The sequence below is a fragment of the Myotis davidii genome, unplaced genomic scaffold (assembly GCF_000327345.1).
Source record: "Myotis davidii unplaced genomic scaffold, ASM32734v1 scaffold1, whole genome shotgun sequence".
NCBI classification, from domain to species: domain Eukaryota; kingdom Metazoa; phylum Chordata; class Mammalia; order Chiroptera; family Vespertilionidae; genus Myotis; species Myotis davidii.
This window is the reverse complement of record NW_006294681.1, coordinates 2904672-2927886: the sequence shown is the minus strand read 5'-3', so window position 1 is coordinate 2927886 and position 23215 is coordinate 2904672. Positions and strand designations below refer to the sequence as shown.

Genomic DNA, 23215 nt, shown 5'->3' with positions numbered 1-23215 from the left:
CGCGCCCTCCCCGCCACTCTGGGTTTGACTGATGCCTGGGGAGGGTGTTTGCAGAGTCTGTCAAATATTATGATACATCCTCCCGCGCTTGTGGTTACACAAAAGTGGCTGCTGTCTTCCTGATTCTGACACTGTTGGCTGGTACTCCTGCACAGTGGTATCACAGCATACTGTAGTCGTGATACTTTACCTAAAATGCGTTTCAAGTAATCGCTAAACAGTTCTCGGTGTTAGATGTATGGAAGGTAGGACAGGGGAGCTGGTGAAAGAGCTCGTAAACAGGAGGAAATGTTTTAAAGAAATACCTGACTTGGTTCAGAGACAAAGTTAGGAATAGCATCTGTTAAAAAAAGTAATTGTGGTCTTTAAAACCAAGCCGACCCCTTTGCTAGTTTGAAATTTTTGAAGAACAAAATAGGTTTTCATGTGCTGTCTCGTTTAGAAGAACTTCTTTTGTCTGCAATATGAGTCATGCAGGAAGCAGATGGGGAGACGCGAGTGCTGTTGATGCAGAGAACAGAAAGTCATGGGAGCTTTATCTGAGCCTGGGGATTTTAGGGAAAACTTCAGCTCTGGTGTGGAAAAAGCAGACCCTTAGGGGACTTGCAAAGTCGGGGCACTACACTGTTGACCTAATGACCCCAGGAAGAGATGAAATGGCAAGACACAGTTACCACCAGGCCTGCAGTTCCAGGCAGGCTCCTCTGTGCGCATCTGAATCAGGGACCATTATTTTTTCTTGTATCTCCGCCTTTGTGCCTAATTCCTTTACTTTACATGGGGTGGGTGCAGAATTAGCTGCAGAGAGAAGTGGGAACATGGGTATCTAGAGAGGCTCTGGTTTTGAGAAAGGGTTTTTGTTCTGTCGTGTCACGGACTCCCCTTATGTTCCTGCAGGAACACAAAGTGCTGCTGACGGGGACCCCGCTGCAGAACACCGTGGAGGAGCTCTTCAGCCTGCTCCACTTCTTGGAACCGAGTCGCTTCCCTTCAGAAACCACCTTCATGCAGGAGTTCGGTGATCTGAAAACAGAAGAACAGGTATTTCTCCCCCATCTACTTTGCATTTTAGTCATGCAAGTGGAGATGAACTCATGAAATGGCAAAGGAGTAACATTAAACTAGTGTAAAAAGGTAAATTATCTTAGTTCTGTCCCCCTGCCCGTAGACAGGTGAGCTTTACATCTCCTTTCCTTGAAAAGCCCAGGTCTGCATGACAGAGGTTTTCTTGCCTGTCCATTTGCCCTTGCGAAGGGTTGTTGATGGGTAGAGGTGTGTGTGTAATTTGCAGAGGCTGCTGTGCTGTTCAGGTTGGTGGTTTTACTAGGTCTGCTTTTGGGAATGTTGTGTACTTTTGGGGGGTAGTATCAGAAGCCATGGAAATTTGTAGAGAGCTGCTTGCCTCCTGGAGTTTGAAGGTCTAGTCTTAATCTCTTCTGTTAAGTTCAAAGTGAAGTCCGTTTTTTTTGTTTTACTTTTTTCCTAAAAACTCTCTGGTGTGCTGTCCCTTAGTGCCAGTCACCAGAAAAGGGGGCTGGAGGGAGATACCTCTGATTGCAGGACTGGCCACCTCCTGGCTTATTCGCTGTTTCTGGAAAGCAAGAGAACTCAAGCAGAGGCCCCGCCTCCTCCCCGGACACAGTCTCTTCCCTCCCCCTCATCATCGCCACCGCTCAGGACAAACAGAATTGAACGGAAATGAGTAGATTTGGTTCTTTTCTGCTGTGCCCCTGTCAAGCCTCCTGGTTGAGTGGTCCATTTGGCATCAGATCGTTCAACCTTCATGCACTTCTGTTATGAAAACTGGAAGTTTCCTGCCTTCGTAACCTTCCTGGGCTTTTTAAAAATGGAATTTATTGGGGTGACATTGGTTAATAATGTTATACAGGTTTCAGGGGTACAGTTCTACAACACATCATCTGTATACTGTACTGCCTGTTCACCACCCCAAGTCAAGTCTCCTTCCATCCCCTTATTGGGCTTTGGCACATGAAAGTGAACGGTAAACCAGTAGGGTAATAATCCTGCTTTTTCTCATTAGGATTTGTGTTAAGGTGCAAGCAAGTCATGACATCAGTATTTACTTAAGGTCCTTTTTTAGGTGCAAAAACTCCAGGCTATTCTAAAGCCGATGATGTTGAGACGTCTCAAGGAAGATGTAGAAAAGAACTTGGCCCCCAAAGAAGAAACTATCATTGAAGTTGAGCTAACAAACATTCAGAAGAAGTATTACCGAGCCATCCTTGAGAAGAATTTTACATTTCTTTCCAAAGGTGGTGGTCAAGCTAACGTACCTAACCTTTTAAACACTATGATGGAACTACGCAAGTGCTGCAATCATCCATACCTTATTAACGGTAAGCCCGGCTGTCGGTAAACTTATTTCATATCATTCAAAGCGCCAGAGATCCTTTCCTCCCTCCAGACTGAGGACTTTATAGGTTGTAGTCATCACTGTATCCTGACGCCTCAGTGTGGCTTTCACCCCTTCCTGTCCTCTGTGCTGCCTCCTTCTGTGGTGTCTGAAGGCAAAGACCATCGCCCCTGCCGGTCCCTCCCTGAAGCAGGACCTCACCTCATCTTTCTCCTGCATCCCTTCATCTGTCTCACTCGTTGAAAGGAGGTGTTAGTGCCCCATGGCTTAAAAGTGTTCACAGTTAAGGGGAACTTAACCCCTGAGATTTTCTTGCTGTGTGTGTGTGTGTGTGTGTGTGTGTGTGTGTGTGTGATGTTTTAATCAGAGAAGTTAGAGAGGAACTTTGGTGTGAGAGGCAGAGATTTATTGTCTGAAAACTTTGATCAGAGAAAATTTCAGTCTAGAGACCTTTAGCTCCAATTCCTAAGAATGAGAGATTATTTTATGGCTTTGATAATAGTTTGTTCCTGTTGCTAATGAATACTTTATGCTCCTCCTGTCTTCTCACCTAAATTGATAGTGTTATATAACTGGCATGAGTACAAACCTGTATCATATACTTCCAAACATCATGAAAGGAATAAACATTTCATGCCTGTGTCATGGATGAGACTTGGGAGAATACAAGAGCCTTCATTTTGTCGGGGGTTGAGATTAGGAAGCTGTTGGAAAGGGGTGGCGTGGAGACAGCCTACAGGGCTGGGAAGGATGTAGGCCGTCAGGGTTAGAACCAGGAAGGGCCTTACACTGATGTAATAACATGAGCAAAGAAAAGGAGTCAGGAAGACAAAGGGGAACTTGCCCAAAGTGTAAAGTCCATGCAAGCGACAGTGCGATGGCGAATGGAGACGTGCTGGGACCCTGATGTGGAAGCCTCGGTGCTGGGTGAAGGGATTTATCTTTAGTCCGTAGGCATTGGAGGACCACAGCCAGTGTCTAAGCGGAGGGATGGTTAGAAATGCGATTCAGGATCATGAATCTGGCAACACCATATGAGACAGATGGGAGTCGGGAAAGATAGGCAGGTGCAGCAACCCGCTAGGGGGCTGGAGCTGTCGTCCAGGTGGAGTTAAGGTGGGGCGAGGAGAGCTGATAGCCCACTCACACGGGTGCTTGTGCTCGGTGACCATTGGCCAGCAGTGCCGTTAGGTTCCTTTCCAGGGAGAAGGAACAAGCCTCCTTTGTCTCTATCACAATCCGTGAGGTTCACGAGCAGCTCATTTAAAGAGCTCCTCATCTTTTCTTCTTCCATAACTTACACTGTCGGCCGCCTCGGCTCCGGGAGATCCTGTTACTACATGACACATGGCCCACACCTGGGAGGCGGTCTCGGGGTGGCACCTGGGGCCATCGCTGTGGGGTAAAGCAGCGCATTTCCTTTTCAGACTCTGCTTTTAGCTTCGTCTTTTAAAGAGAGTATCATGTGTGATAATTATATGTTTTATGCCACCAACCTGCTAATCACCATGTGTTTAAGAGCCTGGATGGCCATTTATGGTGAGTGCCAGACAGCCTGTTCCTGAGTTGGGGAGATGGAGTTGGGGCTTAGGGCAATTGATGGTATGAGTAAAGACACACACACCCTTTTGCATTTAATATCTGGTGACAAGAAAATGAGGGGAAGTCGCCTCCAAGGGGAAAGAAAAGGTGCTCACAAAAGGGATAAAATGCTACCAACAGGGTGTGTGGGGAAGGATGATCTCAGTGCAGGTTGCCAGGTCTCCACTCCCAGTTCCACTGAGTTTACCTTGTTTGGTTACATGCTAATGCATGCATTGAGCATTGCGAGGCGGGGGAGCAGGAGGTACCGGGAGGTGTTCTATGTAGCTGATGCTCTCTGGGATCACCCTCTATCTCTTATTGTTTGCCAGAGGCTCTTAGGACTTCTGAGGCTTGCGCATCTGTGGCAGTTGTTCCAACTGGTCACACCTTGAGCTCAGCGTCTCTGTCCTTAATTTATGAAGTGTCTGTTAAGCAGGTATACTTATATGCCTTTATGTTGAGAAATTGTACCCCCAAAATACACACACACAGGCACACACATACACACATTAGGTGTCACAACTTCACAGGTGCCTTCTGTAGGTCTGTGTTTAACAGAGGCGGCTCCAGGCCAGTGCTGGCCACTTCATCCACAATCTGGAGTGGAGAAAAGACTGAGACAGCGCCCCCCCTACACATGTTTGCTGTGCAGATAAAGGAGGTTAAATTTAAAGTTGTATCGGTGGTGGCAGAGTAAAGCAGCCCTAATCAAACTAACGCTCAGTTCAGTAGCGCACAGTGTTTCTGAAGATGTGGGAAACAGAAACAGCTATAAGTTGAAAGGGGTAACATAAGTAAAGCAGAAAAAAAATTGGGAGTGATGGTAGCACACAAGTTAAATATAAAAGGAATGTTTTGAATGTGCGTTAAGTGCTTACGTGGTTGGAACAATGTTTGGTGCACTGTAAACACTCAGATTGTTGCTAGTTGTTTTCTCTTGCTAAAAGTTAAGCAGGTAACTGAGTAACATAAATGGTAATACTATTTTGGGTCCAAGCTTTATTAGATGGAACGTTCAATTTTAGGGTCACTATGTGAGTTAAAAATGTTGAAAACTTGGTCAAGGTCTCCTAATGGTTAGGGGTGACTTGAGATGGTTGTTGTTACTGTTGGGGGTAGGAGGAGTGTAGAGAATCGTGAGCAGGAAGAAAACAAAACTGAAGCTAAGATGCCGGAATGAATTTCAGAGAGAAAATAGTAACTTTTTTTTTTTTATCTTCAAAAGAAAATAATTTCTTGTTTGGTTTTGGCTAACATAGTGGATGACATTGCAATTACTTCTCTTACAGTGTCCGCCTATTAGAGTGGAAAGTCTTCCACACTCATTTCAAGAATGTCTTTGATACACATACACACACATTTTTAATTGTAGTATGATTGGTACCTTAATTTAAAACAGTGCCAACAAATTACATATTTTGGCTTCTCAGGTCATTTTCCGATTGATATTTACAACTAACTGCAAGGTAAATCTAACAGATAAACTTGAGAATTTGGCTGTGACATCAGAATGTAGAAGTTGCCTCCCTCACCTACACCTTCCTATGCCCCTTCCCTTTAGTCTAGCCATAATAAATCCAGTGCCAATAGGGAATCACATAGGGAATATGTTTGCTGATGTTTTAAAATGAAGTATTATTAGTGTAAAGTAGCTGCCACTTAAGAACCAGAATTCATAACAAAGACCTGAATTGATTGGTTCAGTCAATAGTAGCTTTTATCAGATAAGAAAAGAATATATTTAAAAAATTTTTGAATATATTTTAATTTTGATTATTCGTCATAAGATGAGAAATTACTGAAAAAGGAGAAAAGTTATTTTTCATCTCTGCATAAATTTAAGATGAAAAATAATAAATTTCTCTACTAAATTGAGTGAATTATTTGTTTTTTAAAATTTTTTACTAAAATAATCCAAACATGTCTGATATTTACTTTGTCAAAAATGATTACTTCATTTTTGAAATCTATTCATTGACCATTAACTGTTTTAAACTAAAGCTATAAAAAATTTTGAGTATAGATTATAATCTTAATGTGGACAAAATAACTATCCAAATATCAAAAGAGTAAGACTTCTGTCTCCCTGAGTTGCAAAGAGCTTATAATATATTATCTCACAAGAACAAACTTGTAACAACACCTAATGGAGTATGTGGACTTAGTCTGTTTCTGCTGTCTGCCGAGAATCTTCTTGTACTGAGTATAGAACCTACATTTCTACAGTTTATGTTTTGAAAAAGTTACTGAACTTTATTCAAGAACCTGCCTGCTGCTACTGTTCTTAAATAGCATTTTGTTTTTTACATTTTTTTTCTAGTAAAACCTTTGCCCTTTTTTTTTTCCACTTGGAGGAAAATCCTGCCTATTAGCCTGTCACTGGTGTGGAGAGGGGAGCGGCGGGCATTTCCTGCCGGTCCCCCTAGTAAGCAGCAACAGTGTGCTTTCCAGGAGGCCTTGGTGCTTGGGAAAGGCATTGAGTGGCTGTAATTGGCTCTCAGTGAGATTCTTGGTTGATTAATTATTAACATGCGTTATTTGTGCCCACGACCATGTCATAACTTAATTTGTACAAAGCCCTTAAATGGAAAGAGGGGCCACATTTGCTGCGTCGGCCGCCCTGACGGAAGGACCGACCGTCCAAGTGGCTTGGTGGCCTACCTCACCTAACCTTTCAAATCCCCCGAGGTTGTGCATCCCCTTTAGGTGCACAGTAGTTAGTCCACATGTTTACAACCAGGGATAACAAGAGTAGTTTACAGTTTCTGACACGGTTTAAGGAGGGAACCAATCCCATTAGATGGGTTTGTTTGTTTGTATTTCCTAGAGAATAGGTGAATAGGTGACTGCATCCCGTCCTGAGGGGGAGGAACTGAGTAAGCAGCCATGCCCTGATTACCCCCCCATCCCCCCACCCCCGGAGGGGAGGAGGCCCGAGGAAGCTGCCTAATTCTAGTTAAGCCACCTGAGCAGTAGGAGGCTTAGCCTGCTGCTCCCAGGATGAGGGTGGGTTTGGGGTCAGGGAAGGAGGTGTGACCAAGATGTCATTCTCTTGAGGCTTCTCTCTCTGATGCCCCCCCCCCCCAATTTTTGAACAAACAGAAATCTACATGGGGCTGTGATGAAAAGAGGGTTAGGCATAGAAATCTTACATGAACCAGGTATATTTTATTTTCAAAGTTTTTTGAGCTTTGAATAATTCAAGATTGAATTTTTGTCCCTTATGACATTATCAGGTGAGAATGACTATGGAAGGAGATTACAGTAGAAAATGTGTGCTATCCCCTAAAAAAAAAATAAAAAGAAGTCCCTAAAAAATATCCTGAACAATGAATTCCCTTTTGTGGCAGTCCTTTGGACTGTGTAATTGTACAATTATCAATACAAACTGCTGCCCGTACGCTGTAATTGTTAGAATTCTATCTGCTTGTTTCTTGGTTTCAGAACAGATTTTGTTGTGTGTTTATATTCAGCCAGGAAACAGGTCTTTGTTTCTTCAGCCATTTAGGTTCCACGTTTTCTGTAGGTACCTGGCCCTTGGCTTGTTTCTGCCACTTCTGGCCTGACAGTCTGTTGTTGAAATTCTGTTTCTACAGTCAGCACACATTTGTTTGTTGTGGAAAATGTGGTTTTTCCCTCCCAATGCCTAAACGTGTTGTGCTGAAAACTTTGATCCCTTTTATGCTTTCCCGGTTTCGTGTAGACCGAACTTCGAGGGAGGGGTGGGTTCGTGTTCGTAAACATGAGCGCGGTGGTCCGGTTCCCACAGTTTGCCGTGGGCTTTGAAAGCTAGTTCATTGTTTTCAGTAATAAAAACCTTTTACTGTATTCATGTTATGCTGTCCAATCTCTGCAGGTGCTGAAGAGAAAATTTTGGAAGAGTTTAAAGAAACACACAATGCAGACTCTCCAGATTTTCAGCTCCAGGCGATGATCCAGGCTGCTGGCAAGCTAGTGCTGATTGACAAGCTGCTGCCAAAACTGAAGGCTGGTGGCCACAGGGTGCTTATCTTTTCCCAGATGGTGCGCTGCTTGGACATACTGGAAGACTACCTCATTCAGAGACGGTGAGGCCCTGGCTCCGTAAGAATAACAAGGAAAGTCAGCAGTGCCCTTGCACAGGGCTCGACGCGGTTCACCCCGGAGTGATACCTGTGCTGAAGGGGCGGGGTGGGACATCGCATCTCTTTTTTAAAGGCTGTGGATGTACGCGGCAGGCGCTCTGTGTCATGGCTGTCGTAGGCCTGCGCGATTTTGTGGACAATTTTGTTTCCCGTTTCTTTCATTTGACCGGGGGAGACTGGTTCTGACCTAAAATTGAAATTGTTTGTTATTTTACTGTTGGAGGTGTCAGCTATTTTTAGAGGTTAGATGTTTCAGTGGAGAGGAAGTAAAATAAAAATGTAATCTCCGGGCATTCGAACCAGTTGTGTGAAAAACAACAAAACCCATTTGCTCTGAAATTGCTTCTCGTACATAATATCATCGTTAATCTGTATCCCAAATTGTATTGCTGTCTTAGAAGTAAAAGAAAGGAGCAGGTGTATTGTAGCGGTCTGTCAGGCCTCCTTGCTCACACTGACCTCTTCCAGGTACCCGTACGAAAGGATCGACGGCCGAGTGAGAGGCAACCTGCGCCAGGCAGCTATTGACAGATTCTCCAAACCTGACTCGGATAGGTTTGTTTTCCTCCTGTGCACTCGGGCAGGCGGTTTAGGCATTAATCTTACTGCTGCTGATACCTGCATCATCTTTGATTCTGACTGGAATCCCCAAAATGACCTCCAGGTAAACATGCAAGAGAATCTTCCCAGTGCCTTTTTTTTTTTTTAAGCCATTCTGCTGTGACGGAGAATCCCTGTCAAACCAATAAATTAAAGTCATGTAGTCACTCAGGCGGTATCCCATGATGGGGGCAAATGAACCAACTAGTAATCAATTTATTAATAATGTAAAAGCAGTTCCTTTGTGTGTGAACCCTCTTCGAAGCTGCACCTCTGTTCGTTCGAACAGCAGATGCTCTCATAACTGGCGACGGAGCCTTTCTTTCTTGGTAGCTATCAGTTCCCCTTTTCTTCCAGGCCCAGGCAAGGTGTCACAGGATAGGACAGAGCAAATCCGTGAAAATCTACAGGCTGATCACACGAAATTCTTACGAAAGGGAGATGTTCGACAAGGCGAGTCTGAAGCTCGGTCTGGATAAAGCTGTGCTGCAGTCCATGAGCGGAAGGGAAAACGCCACCAACGGGGTAAAGCCTCCCGCGCCCACCCGGCCCCTTCCCTTACCCCGGCTCCCGGCGGGATGTGGCTCATAGTGAGACATGCTCCAGCATCAGCTTGTTTTCCAAGCTCATATTTCTTTTAAGCACTATTTCCACCTCGCATGTCCTTGTTGCAAGTTAGGTTTATCCTCCTCTTTGAGAAAAAAAAATTGTTTAGACTAAAAACATTTCAACTCTATATTATTTTAAATTATCTCTCTAAAACAGGTGCAACAGCTTTCCAAGAAGGAAATAGAGGATCTTCTGCGAAAGGGGGCGTACGGTGCGCTCATGGATGAGGAGGACGAAGGGTCTAAATTCTGCGAAGAAGATATCGACCAGATTCTCCTGCGGCGAACCCACACCATCACCATTGAGTCTGAAGGGAAGGGCTCCACCTTTGCTAAGGTGCGAATATCGACCGGAAGAGGCAGGCTTTCTACAGACGTTTAATAGAGCCCGCACGCAGCGCTCTGTGAAGCGCTCCGGAGTTGCACACGGAACGTTTGCCTTCTTATCCCGAGTCAAGAAATTAATTAACTCCCTGTGGAGCTCCTAATGCATAAAAGCCCCTTTGTTTGTGTTTTGGGTCCTGCTCTATCATGTGGCACCGATGGTCACTCTCACCTTGGCCTCAAAGCTGCTTCCTGGCTCCCAGGCGAGACCTTTACCTGTGGCCTTGACCCCAGCCTCTCCCCTTCTTGAGATCTGATTGCTGATGTAGCCTCTGCAACATCCGGGTCACTCCCATCTGCCTTCCCCTCCAGCTTCAGTGCCATACCTCTGCCTTCAGAGCTGGAATCCACACAAGCATCATTCGTACCAGTTGTCTCGCTGCCTCCCTTTCTACTTCTTTTTCAGCCTCCAGCTGCACCCTCCCCCCACCTCCTCGTCAGACCAGCTCCGGCAAAGGTCACCACTCAGAGCCACTCCAGCAAGCGCCCCTCTGAGGCTTCCCCTGCATATTGACCTACCTGCCCTTCCACACCCAGGCCCCACATACACTTATTTTCAATAGCTTTATTGAAGTGCAACTTGCTGACCATAAAATTCACCTTGGCCTTATTTACAGACTCGTGTAACTATCACCATCACCCCAGGAAGATCCTGATGCCCATTAACAGTCTTGTCAAGCGTGCATGCGTGTGTGTGTGTGTGTGTGTGTCCCGCCAAATCCTTGGCAACCACTAATCTACTTTCTGTCTCTATAGATTTGCCTGCTCTGGACATTTCAGATACATGGAATCATGCAGCCTGTATTTTGTGTCTGGCTTTACTCACTCAGCACAGTGTTTTGAGGGTCATCCGTGCTGTAGCCCAGATCAGTACTTGCTTCTCATTGCTGAGCTGTGTTCCGTTATATGTCTGTGCCTCATTTACCAGTGGATGATGGACAATTGGGGTTGTTTATTTATTCACTAGTTGATAGTGAAATTTTTGGTCGTTATGAATAATGTTGTTATGAACATTTGCATACAAGTTTCTGTGTGGACGTATGTTTTTGTTTCTCTTTCGTGTATACCAGGAATGGACTTGCTGGGTCATGCGTTAGTACCATGTTTAACCCTTGAGGAACCTACCAGACAGTTTTCCTAAGTGAACGTACTGGCACCTTTGCTTTCCGCCGGGCAGTGTTTTTAGGATTCTAGTTTCTCCACAGCCTCAGCAACCCTTTGTATTGTCTGGCGCTTTGATGACAGTCGTGTGCGTGAGTGGGATGTGAGAGCCTCGTGGGTTAGAGCCGCATTTCTCTGATGCCTGGAGCATCCTTTGCTTGTGGCCCTTGTGTATCATCTTTGAAAAAATGTTCTAATTCTTTGCTCACCTTTTGAGTTATTTATCTTTTTATTCTTGAAGCTTAAGAATTCTTTATATATTCTGGATAAAAGTTCCTCATCAGATAATACAATTTGCAAATATTTTCTTTTGGTCTTTTCTTAATGGTGTTTAATTTTAATGAAGCCCAATTAACCCCCCCCTTTTTTTCTTTTATTGTATTGTTTGTGCTTTTGCTGCATTGTCTAAACTGAAGTTAACAAAGGTTTGTCGTCTTCTCAGAGTTTTCTAGTTTTCACGCTTACATCCAGATCTGTAACCATTTGAGTGAGTGTTCGTGTGTGGTGATGTTGTAAGACCGGGTCCACCTCCTTTCTTATGCATGTGGCCATCCAGTCATCCGGCTCCTTCTCTGGGCTCTGTGGTCCAACACCTCCTCCCTCCTGTCTCTGCCTACACATATACACCTGTTCGTCCACCTGATAACACCATTCAGATGCCAAAGTTGGATGCTGCCTTTTTTCCTGGCTTCCTTCTCCTTCATGCTTCACATTTAGCTAGGATCTCACTCCTTCCAATTTACCTTTTAAAGAATCTTTGTCTGTTTCTATTAGAACTGTCTTCAGTCTTCATTATTTCCTCCCTAAACTACAGTAGCCTGTTCTACCCCATTCTACCCTCCACACTCCGACAGCGGTGCCTTTGCCTGTGGTGCTGTCCGTGGTGATGTCCCCAAGCAGAGTTGCTGTTTCCTCAGGATAGAGTTGGGACTCTGTTTACAGGACACGCAAGGCCTGCCTTACTAGCCTGCTGTTTGGCTTACTCTTCTTTTAAAAAAAATACATGTTGTTACTGATGTCAGAGAGGAAGGGTGAGGGGGAGAGATAACAACATCCATGATGAGAGAGGATCATTGATCGGCTGCCTCCTATACACTCCCTACTGGGGATCAAGCCTGCAATCTGGGCATACGCCCTGACTGGGAATCGAATTGCAACCTCCTGGTTCATAGGTCGATGCTCAACCCCTGAGCCACGCCAGTGGGGCTGGCTTACTCTTCTTGATTCCCCTCACCCCCCAGCCACAGGACACAGCACCTCTCTTCTCCTCTGTGCTTTGAGCGTTCAACAGTCTGTTCCAGGCATTATTTTCTAGAGAGCCTGTTCTCCCTTCCCAGCAATGCCCTCCCTGTCCCTTCCCCCCACCTGAACCTGGTTAGGGCCTTTCTGTGTGCATCAGTCACATCTGTACATACCTTTGTTACCTATGGTTTAATGTGCTGCACGGTCACCTTTTCTTTCCTGATCTGCCTCACACCTGGCCTGTGAGCTACCCGAGGGGTGGTCTTTGTCCCGGGGCCATCGATGGTGGCATCTGGCACACAGTGGAGGAAGGCAGACATGTTTGAGTGAATGGATAGACGGGAGCTACTCTGCATCTTACCTCTGAGAAAAGCGTCTCAAAGTAACGCATATTTTCCCCCCTTTTAGGCCAGTTTTGTTGCATCTGGAAATAGGACAGATATCTCCCTGGATGACCCAAATTTCTGGCAAAAGTGGGCTAAGAAGGCCGAGTTGGATATCGATGCCTTAAATGGGAGGGTGAGTGAGAAGTTCCATTCACTCCCTATCTGATCTAATCCCAGGCCGCTCTGATAGAAGTTTCAAGCGTGTCTGCCGTCTGTTTTAGAACAACCTGGTCATCGACACCCCGAGGGTGAGGAAGCAGACCAGGCTGTACAGTGCGGTGAAGGAGGACGAGCTGATGGAATTCTCGGACCTGGAGAGCGACTCGGAGGAGAAGCCCTGCGCCAAGCCCCGGAGGCCACAGGACCGGTCCCAGGGCTACGCCAGGAGCGAGTGCTTCCGGGTGGAGAAGAACCTGCTCGTCTACGGGTAGGTCGGGCCGTGGGAAACGGGCTTTTCCTTTAAAAATAGTTGGAATTCTAGAGGGCGTAGGAAAGCCGTATCTGCGTTTGGGTTTCTGTGGCTCCCGGGGTCAGGCGAGCTCTGCAGCGACTGCGCGGGCCCAGGGCATTTGGGTAACGGAGCACGAGTTTGTCCCTAAGGAATTAGGGCAGATCCCAGTTTACTTTTGATGATTAATAACTCAGAACAAAGTCTCAGAATTACGGCGTCTTTTCTCCTTCAGCTTCACATGAAATTTACGACCACAGTAATCTTTTTAACACTTTTCTGTTATAAAAATTTGTTAAAGGCAATGATCTCACTTACGAAGCTCTCCAACAGATGGTCATTTCAGGTCTCTGAAGGTGTTGGCTCTGCATTCCTGTGGCACATCTCCCCTCCGCTCCGTGCTTTGCAGGGCGAGGTGCTTAGTAAATCATTAGAGGTTTCTAGCCTATTGTGAGATTGGAGGCAAATTCCACTCAAGTACAAAACCGCCACCAAAACGGCATTTCTGTACATCTGACAATATCCTGTCTTCGATTGTTGTTTTCCAGTGAGTTATCATTAGTTACAGAATAAATACAAACATTCTGTTTCACGTAGCATACAGGGCTCTGGCCTGGCCCTTCCCATGGGCAGTCCAAACTCCTGTGAGGACAGACCTCTTCGTCTCCTTCAATGGGCCGCGCTCTGTCTCATCTCTCTTCCCGCTGCCTAGAGCCAGCCCCTTCCACCCCCTTCCCTCCCCCCCTCCCCCAAACACATGCAGGCTTGAGCTGCCCAACCCCTCCTGTCCTTGGCATCCAGGTGGGCGTCCCCTTGGCACCTGCACCAGAAAGTCTGGTCTGTACTTTCCACCACATTCAGGAGCATGTGGGTTTATGACGACGTAGTGGTGGCTTCTCCTGTTAAACACCCAGCTAGCAGCTCAGGGCTCTCAGGGCAGAGTGCAGTGCGGCAGACAGAGAGTGAGTGCAGAGTCAGTGGTTGTGGAATAAATGAGGTTCAACGAAAGCTCATCCTGTGTGTGGTCGCTGGGTCCCTTCTCCTATTGCCTGTGCAAGCTGTGTACCCTTTCCTGTCAGTCCTCACACAGCTGAGAGACTCGCCACCCAAACCCTTTGCACCTACTTCCATGTTTCAGCTGAATGATCTAAGTTGAGAATTTTGCCGGTAGCTTTAGAAATGGAGCATATTAATAACTTTTGAAGCTAAGAAGTATCCTTAGGGCATACTGTATTTTAGTGAAGCCCTTCCCTCCTCCCACAGTCATCACTAGGTATTGAACACCTACTATGTGCTGGGCACTGTGCTAGGATATTCTCAGACACCAGGGACACAGCTGTGAGCAGGACAGTCACAGCCCCACCTCAAGCAGGCAGGTGAACAGCAGAAAGCAGTAAATGGCTTGGCTGGGAGCTCTGTGCAAATGGAGTGTAAAAGCATGCCTCCTCTCCTTTAAGACACAGCTCAGGTATTCTCTCTCTGCCTCTGGGGTTCAGGCAATAGAAGGAGGAGTTCCACAGAAGGTGATGTGTATAGTCTGTGGCTAGATGGATATCTTGAATGAGCCAGGGTAAGAGGGAGTTTTGGACCTTGAGTGGGGGGAGAAGAGAGTTTCTGGCAGGGAGGGCAGTGTATCCAAAGGCCTAGAGGTGAGGGCCAGCCTTGCAATTTGGGGGCTGAGAGAGGTTCATAGAAGCCAGAGGGGAACAAGCCAGGGCGAGAGGCAGGGCGTTCTGGGCGTGCACTGTGCTTCTCAGCTGAGACTCCACCAGCGGGAAGGAGGCAGCCTTAGGGGCTCGGTCAGCAGTACTCTGGGGGCGGCACAGCTCAGACCACCTCAGCCTGTCTTTTGTACGTTCTCACTCCACAGCACATGGGAGAAAGAGCACAGCCACTGGGTTAAACCCGAGACTGTAATCCTAAATAGACAGCTCCGCCCCTGCAGTGTGCTATCTGCCTGGTTCTAGCCACAGTCCCTTCTCCACCCGCTTCACATGAGGACCTGAGCGTTGGCGGGCCGTTTCTCCTGTGCGTGCTTTTGGACTTGGAGTTGCGATCTCTGTTTCAGAATGAAACCAGAGCCTGTCCACAGCCTCTCATTCATTATGGTGGCACCCCTTTGGGTTGATGAAACCACACTTCTCAGCCCCGACTAGGGGCTGTCACACCCACCTTGAGTCCCTGTTCATTTCAAATGGTTGGTCAGCATCAAAGCATGCAAACCATGACTGTGCAGCATCGCTGTGAGAGTGTAAAGCGTCCAGGCCCTGCTTGCTCTCTTGTCTTCAGAGTGGCTGCCCGTCTGAGTCTGAGGGACAGCCTGTGTCAGCCCGTCCTGCACTGAGGAGCCGTGGACCACAGCCCGCGCTAGGATGGGAGGCTTTCACGCTGGGCCCTGGGTTGCTTTCCTTTCACATAAATATTGCCAGGTTTTTGTTGTTATTGCTTAGCAAGAGAAAAGAACCATATTTAATATCTTCATGTGCCTGGGAACCCCATAGACATGAGAGTTTTGACCCAAGATGCCCTAACCCCGCTGCCTGACTGTGAAAGTAAGCCCTGACCGACACTGAGGGCACCTGTGCGTGCTGCATGCTTGCTTTGCAGCTGGGGGCGGTGGACGGACATCCTTTCCCACGGACGCTACAAACGCCAGCTCACGGAGCAGGATGTGGAGACCATCTGCAGGGCCATCCTCGTGTACTGCCTCACCCATTACAAGGGGGATGAGAACATCAAGAGCTTCATCTGGGACCTGATCACGCCCACGGCCGATGGCCAGACGCGCGCCCTGGTCAACCACTCCGGTAGGTTGTCCTCGTGCTGCAGGGCCACAGAGGCTGCCAGGGGTCTGGCAGCACAGCCTAGACCCCGTGTTTCCCTGCCCTGGATGCCAGATTGTAGAAAGCTTCTGTTATTATTACAATAACTAGAGGCCCAGTGCATGAATTTGTACAGGGATGGGGTCCGGCCGGCCCAGCCTCAATCAGGGTGGATGGGGGCTGGGCCTGTCTGGACGAGGAGACAGCGGGAGGTTGGCCGACCAGTCTGCCCTAATTGGGCCCTGCCCCTGATTGGGGTTGCGGTAGGAGGGCGATTGGGGGTCAGCGGCCAGGGGAGAGGCTGTGGGAGGTTGGCTGGCTAGACCCACTCCTGATTGGTGTGGTGGGGGCCATCGGGAGCGGGGCCGGCTGGGGGGAGGGGCTGCAGGAGGTTGGCCACCTGGCCCCGGCTCCTATTAGGGTAGAGGGGGCTATACGGGGCAGGGCCAGCTGGGGGGAGGGTCTATGGGCCAATTGTTGGGGGTTGGCTGGCCACCCTGCCCCCTGATTGGGGTGGGAGAGGCCAATTGGGGGGTGGGGGGGCTGGCTGGGGGGAGGGCCATGGGAGGTTGGCTGGCCAGCCCCACCCCCCATCGGGTCGGTTTGCTGGCCGCAGTGGGCATCATAGCAACTGGTTGTTCCGGTTATTATGGTGTTTTCCAGTCACTGGCTTTTTATATCTAGATAAAACTCATCATTATTGTTACCATTATGATTCTAGGTTTATCAGCCCCGGTGCCGAGGGGAAGAAAGGGGAAGAAGGTGAAAGCCCAGAGCTCACACCCGGTGGTGCAGGACGCCGACTGGCTGGCCGGCTGCAACCCCGATGCGCTGTTCCAGGAGGACAGTTACCGGAAGCACCTGAAGCACCACTGCAACAAGTGGGTGGTCCGGGGGCGGAGGGCTTGGGGGTGCCTGTGTGTGTGGGTGTACATACATGTGTGTGCATGTGTGTGTGTGTACATATGTATAGATTTGTGTGTGTGTGTGTTAATATTAAGCTGTAGTAACTATCTTTGCACAGCCTTAACTAGTTTTCTTCAAACATGATGCCAGGTCATATGATGACATACCTTTAAATGACTGATTTTTTAAATTTACTTGGCGAAGAGAGAGAAAGAGAAACATCGATGTGAGAGACAAACATTGATTGGTTGCCTCCTGTATGCGCCCTGACCAGGGCAGGGGAATGCATCTGCAACCAAGGTACATGCCCTTGACCAGAATCAAATTTGGGACCCTTCAGTCCAAGGGCCAGTGCTCTATACACTGAGTCAGACCGGCCAGGGCTGATTTTAAAAATTGTGATAAAGATACATAACACAATTTAAAAATTTTATCATTTGTAAGTTTATAATTCATTGGTATTAATTACATTAAAAATGCTGTGTACCCCTCACCACTGCCTATCCCCAAAAACATTTTCATTGACCCCAATATAAACTCTGTACCATTAAACCAAAGTTCGCCTACCACTCTTCCTCATCCCCAAGCCCCTGGCAACCACCATTCTCCATTATGACTTTGCCTATTCTAAGTCCCCCATAAGTGGAAATTTACAGTATATGTCTTTCTGTGTCTGGATTATTTCACTTAGCATGATATTTTCAAAGTTGGTCCATGTTGTAGCTTGTGCCAGACTTTTAGTCCTTTTTATGGCTGAATAATATTCCATTGTATAGATAAGACCACCTTGTGTTTATCCATTCACCTACCATTGGGCACTTAGGTTGACAGACATCTTTTGGCTGTTGTGAGTAGGGCTGCTGTGACATTGTGGATAACTAAGTTTTGTTTTTATGTTATTTTTCAATTACAGCTTACATTCAGTATCTATAATAATGAAAGCGTAATATGCTAATTAGACCAGACATCCTTCTGGACAACCTTCCGGACGAAGCCGGGGCTGGGAGGGAAGCCCGAGTCCCGGGTGCCAGAGGGAAGCTAGTGCTGGCAGCTCAGGGAAGGAAGGCCTACTCTTGCATGAATTTCATGCATTGGGCCTCTAGTTATGTTATATTAGTCTCAGGTGCACCTGTGGATAACTAAATGTTAACCAGTGTGTGTCGAGGAATTTGGTTAGCTTTATACGATCCCATCTTCAGCTGACTGCCTGCAGGGGAGGCGCTGGGGAATGGTCCTGTTATTTTTTGCTTAATCGCGCCTCAGTTGTTTGGTCTTGTTTTGCTTACCTTATGAGCTGAGAACCGCACTCCTTACCTTTATTTCTAGAACTTGATTCTGTATAATTGCACACTATTGAATCTAAATGTATTTCACTGCTTGGAGCTCTGCTAAGCTTCTGCTTCTTAAACTGACATCTCCACATGTTGCTTCTTCCCTTGCTCTGAGCGACTATTCAGTGTCACCAGAGCAGCCGCACTGTACCGAGCCCACCCACCGCCCCTTCCCGGCAGTGCTGCCTGGTGCACACCCCCAGCCTCTCCACGACTCCCTCTCCCTGTGCGTCAGCTGGAGCTCAGCAGCAAGGTCTCAGCTGGAGGAGGCAGGATATAAAGAAATGTATGTGCGTCTCTCTTTAAAATTAGCCACCACAGTCTGAGCACATGGTGCTGCAGTGTGCCTAGCCCTGCATATGGACGGTGTTTGTTGTCTGCCATGAGAAGTGCTGTTTTATCCTATTTCCCTAACAAGGAAACTGAGACTCGGGTACTTATGGTCCCTCCGCTAGTGAAGGGGCAGGGCCAGGTTGGAGGCCCAGAGGGACGGATGAGGCTGGCGCCCTTGTCCGTGACCACCCCCCACCTCAGACGCCTGCCTCCTTCTCGGGGCTGTCTCAGTCCTCACATGAATAACCCTGGAGAACACCTGTTGCTCCCAGGTTGCCCTGACGGATGCTTCTCGCCCCTTTTTAAACACAAATGTCTTCAGGGCCTCCCTTTGATCGCTGTCTTTAGAATTTTGAGTCTTCCAAACCATTCCCTCCAGCCATCTTGGTGCTTCAGGAACTGTTTTGTTGTTTTGTCATTACTACTGTAGCATGATAGTCCTGCCCCGCATATACCTGCTGGAAAACTTCCATTTTCTTGTGGTTTATGTGAACTTGGGGTGATTAGCCTCGTGAGTTCTGCATTGAACCCTGGTCAGGTGTGGGAACAATAGCTCTGGCCTCAGGTCCAGTGTGGTGGTGTCTTTGTTTTTTGTTTTAAATGTATTTTGATTGATTTCAGAGAGGAAGGGGGAGGGAGAGAGAGAGAAACATCAGTGATAAAAAAGAAACATTGATTGGCTGCCCACAACCTGGGCATGTGCCATGACCGGGAATTGAACCATGACCTCCTGGTTCATAGGTTGATGCTGAACCACTGAGACATGCCGGCTGGGCTTAGTTTCCCATTCTGATGTCAGTAACAGACTTCCGTAGGGTGCCCTCCCTGACCGAGTGTGAGATGTTCTGTCAGACAGGTGTGAACTCCTTCAGGTCAGAGGCCACCTCCCGTTCACCTTGTAAACCTGCTGGCAACTGCCGCATCCTCCTCAAGGGCACTGAGCTGGCCAGATGCACTGGTTTGCATTTTTCCCTCTAGAAAAAAGATGACAAAAGTCTCCACATAACAAATTCCTCCCAATGTAGAAAACTTTGTCTTCTACCAAAAGAAGGAGAAACCGTTAGGGTCGCTGCCACTGTACCGAGTTTTGGTGAATAAAAGCAAATTCAGCCCACGGTGGGGGTGTTCCCTGGTGAGCATCCTCTTAGGTTCTCAGAAGAACTGGCCTGCAAGTCCCCTTACCAGAGAAGAGGCCTGCTCTGCCTGTTCTTCTGCTGGGTCAGTTGGGCAAGCCAGTGTTAAATCTTATCAAAAGAAAGAAATAAAAAAATGTTACCCAGAGTGAGTGTTTACCTTGGAGTGTATTCAGATGTTTACAGCCCCACCCTTTGCCCGTTGGAGCCCAGGTTGGCCAGGAGCAGACTCCTGGTGGAGGGAGGTGCGCCTGTTCCACGTATGACCAGGAGTGGTCTGTTTTGGTGAAGCTGCCCCAAGTTGTCATTTGGTATTTTCAAGGACAGTTACCATGTCCTGAGAGACAGTGTGAAGTGGTGGAGCAGAGGGCCTGCTCTGAGTGGTCCATGGTCAAGGTGACTCTGACCTTGGCTATGCCGCTTGTCTTCTCTTAGTCTCTGTTTTCACGTTTGTAGCATGGAAATTGTAGAAATTGTAACTCGCCCCCCTCCATCCTGGTGTCCTGGTGAAGAGGAAATAAGCGAATACATGGGAAATGTGTGTATGTTGGGATTGCCCAGCTGGGCAAAGAGCACTTGATATTGTCATCTACTCACAGCCAAGGAGGCAGTCTCCGATCCCAGCCCTGCTGGCCCACGAGGGCTGTCCGACAGGAGATGCCAGACTCGGAGCAGACTTAGGCCCTGGGGAGTTACCAGGTGGGCTTTATTGAAAGAAGTATGTTCAAAGCCATTGAGGAAATCCAAGTGAGATTGAAAAATCTGGCTCCTAGAATTCCAAGGGCTTTTAAACGCTAATTCCTTGAGAATGACTGAGAGCGCCAATGAATTAGACATATTTTAATCGCCTTTGTAATGTTTTATTATTTTTTAAGTGACAACTTAGGCTTCCAGGTAATATAAACCAGAAGGAATAAAAAATGGTTAATATTCCTTAAGGGAGAAGCTGAAGACCCACGCCCAGTCGCCATCTTCCTTTCTCGGAAGCAAAGTTCTATAATCTGCAAAACCTGACGTTCCATATTGAGGGTTTATTGTAAGGTAGTAAAACCAGATTTTATATCGTGTGTATTCCTACAACTTCTGATGTGCTTCCAAAAATGGCATTAAGGCAGCAGCTGAGGAAATTTTATGAGATAATGAAGCAGAACAGTTACTGAAAGCCATCTGCTCAGTTGTTTACAAACTTGCTTCAATACTTCAGAGGCAGTGGTAGGGTACGTGTCTAAACTTCACAAGCTGCCCTAGGTAGGACGAAGTGAAGTGCGCCTGGGCCGGGCCGAGCTCGGTCCCTCTCTGTGCAGTGTGAACGGTTGCCAGGCAGGCCTGTTGGAAGCCAGCAGAAAGCACCACACAGAGGTGATTATGTGCCACCATCTGTCACGCTTCAAGCCTACCATACAGCATGGCTAATCAGCCTTGGCAGGATGATGGATGAACAGCAGCAGCTGCCAAAAGCCACTGTTGGCAAACAGTCCTGAAGTTAAGAACTTTTCCCCCTCTGTCTTCCTCTCCAGGGTCCTGCTGCGTGTCCGCATGCTGTACTACCTGCGACAAGAAGTGATAGGAGACCAGGCGGATAAGATCTTAGAGGGTGCTGACTCAAGGTTCGTGCTCGTACGCATGGGCTCTCTGCCCCCCTGCCATCATCCGGGTAGTCGGAACACATCATGGATCGTCTTTCAAAACCTTCATAAGCCACGAGAAGCACACGTCCTGTTTTGCATCTCGAATGTAGTGTTTGTCCTATGAGCTTGGGGACGTGGCGAAAATCAGGGAAAGCGTGTGCGTGTGCGTGTGTGTGTAAAGGAGTGTGAACTGAATTACAGGAGTTCTGACACGACCTTTAAAACGGGACGCTGGTGCTAGCGTTCATTTCTGCTCAAGGTGGAGAGCGACTGACTTAAGCCCTTTGTTTTAACCTTTGCTCACGCCTCTCTGTGACACCCAGGTGCTCATTGTGGGAGGGGGCATGTGAGCGTGGGCACATGGTCAAATTACTTAGAGATTTTTAAAATATGCGTGTTTGTTTTAAATATCACACAAATGGTTGTCTTTACAGTGACGCTGATGTGTGGATACCTGAGCCTTTCCACGCCGAGGTCCCCACAGACTGGTGGGATAAGGAGGCGGATAAGTCCCTCCTAATTGGGGTGTTCAAACACGGTGAGTGACGTGTCCGCTTGACCACGTCTTGACCGCGTGGCCTTTTCTCTATTTAGAGCTCGTTGCATCCTCTCTTCCAGAGTCATAATATTAACAAGGATAGTTCCAAAGGACTCTTGGCATCGACCACTTTCCTGCACTAAAAATCTAATATGAACTGTAAATATCAGATGCTGTTTTTGAATGTTTGTTGAGTGTTTGAGAAGAAAACATTTCTTTCTTGGCTGTAAATAAAACCCAAACCATATTTGTTTTAAGAATAGCCCAACTGTCCTGGAGCCCTCCCGAAACTTTGCTCCCAGCACGGCTCCCGCGCCGACTCTGCCAGCCGGTGTCAGAGTGGACGGCGGGCTTAACCTCTGCTATTAATCTGTACAAGTGCCTCCTGGGCTTTGTTCCAAGCAATATTTCACAAATGTCAGTGCTGAGAACTCCCGGCTCCCCCGAGTGGGATGCAGCCTTGTTAACTTTGAAAGGCTGGGGATGCAGAACTGGCATGATATATACAGTGAGCGATTCCTGATTATAATCCCAACTCTCTGGAGGTCGCCGAGGTAGTCCCGGCAGCCCGGCCTGACTAAAGGGGAGAATGATGGCTTATAAAACCTCCCGTGATTGTAGTTTGGCTCGCGGCTCTACAGCAGTTAGGGGTGGCGGGTTGTAGTACACATCCTAATTGAATTGTGCTGTTCTGCCTGTGTGCGCGGCCCTGTTCTGTGAGCTCAGCCTAAAAACCATTTCCCCGCATGGCACTGTTGGGATCTGCCATTTCCCATCTAGTCAGCGTGGGCAGTCGAAGAGCAAATTGCAGTTTGAAAGCCATAGAGGGAACAGTGTCATCTTACTGACATGCATCATCCCAAACCCAATAAGACAGGTTCGCTGGCCTCACGTAGCGGGTTTTCAGCTGGCGGTGGAAGGTCCTGCAAAACCGAGGAGAATGGGGTGGACTTGGCCTACCTCTGCGGAGGTCATAGAGGAAACGTTACGAAGTCTTTCAAATGTCAAGCAAAATTAGGTCTTGGGGAAAACAGGGCCAGAAATCTTCCCAGGCATCTCGCAGTTATGGGGGAACCTGTTTTCCTTAGTATGTGTGGTCGTTCTGATAGCGTCCCTGAAATGTAACTTGGCCCCCCCAAATCTGCCCTGGAATTGAGTGGTCCCACTGCTAAATCAGGGTTCTTTTAAGTACAAGGAATGAAGCCCGCGCGTTGTGGTGGTGCTGGGATTCTGTTCGTGACGGGCCTTTCATTGTCTCTGTGTGTGTCCTCCGGGCTGGTGGGGTGGCACAGGCTATGAGAAGTACAACTCCATGCGCGCGGACCCCGCACTGTGCTTCCTGGAACGAGTGGGTATGCCCGATGCCAAGGCCATCGCTGCCGAGCAGAGAGGAACAGACATGCTAGCAGATGGCGGTGACGGGTAAGAAGGACATTTTAAAATTTTAATAAACTTTACATTCGTGTTGCATCTATTGGCAGCGTTCAGTTCTTCCACTGCCACTGCACAGTGTACTATGTTGTGTCTGATTTGAACTAAGTGATGTTTACCAGTATAGTCTGGGTACATGTCATCATGATTATTTAAACATGATACAGTATCTAGATAATCTG

The 23215-nt window shown here is 47.6% G+C and overlaps 1 protein-coding gene across 1 annotated transcript in view; it reads left to right on the top strand.

Moving 5' to 3' along the window:
- Positions 1-23215, top strand: part of CHD7 (chromodomain helicase DNA binding protein 7) — a 120952-nt gene that overhangs the window by 81948 nt on the left and 15789 nt on the right. Inside the window, exons 13-25 of the mRNA XM_006769048.2 lie at positions 898-1041; positions 2102-2357; positions 7815-8025; positions 8551-8746; positions 9040-9207; positions 9448-9627; positions 12486-12596; positions 12685-12890; positions 15519-15718; positions 16455-16614; positions 20954-21043; positions 21499-21602; positions 22895-23024. Of these exons, the coding sequence (XP_006769111.1) occupies positions 898-1041; positions 2102-2357; positions 7815-8025; positions 8551-8746; positions 9040-9207; positions 9448-9627; positions 12486-12596; positions 12685-12890; positions 15519-15718; positions 16455-16614; positions 20954-21043; positions 21499-21602; positions 22895-23024 (2156 nt within the window). The remainder of the gene's footprint in view (positions 1-897; positions 1042-2101; positions 2358-7814; positions 8026-8550; positions 8747-9039; positions 9208-9447; positions 9628-12485; positions 12597-12684; positions 12891-15518; positions 15719-16454; positions 16615-20953; positions 21044-21498; positions 21603-22894; positions 23025-23215) is intronic.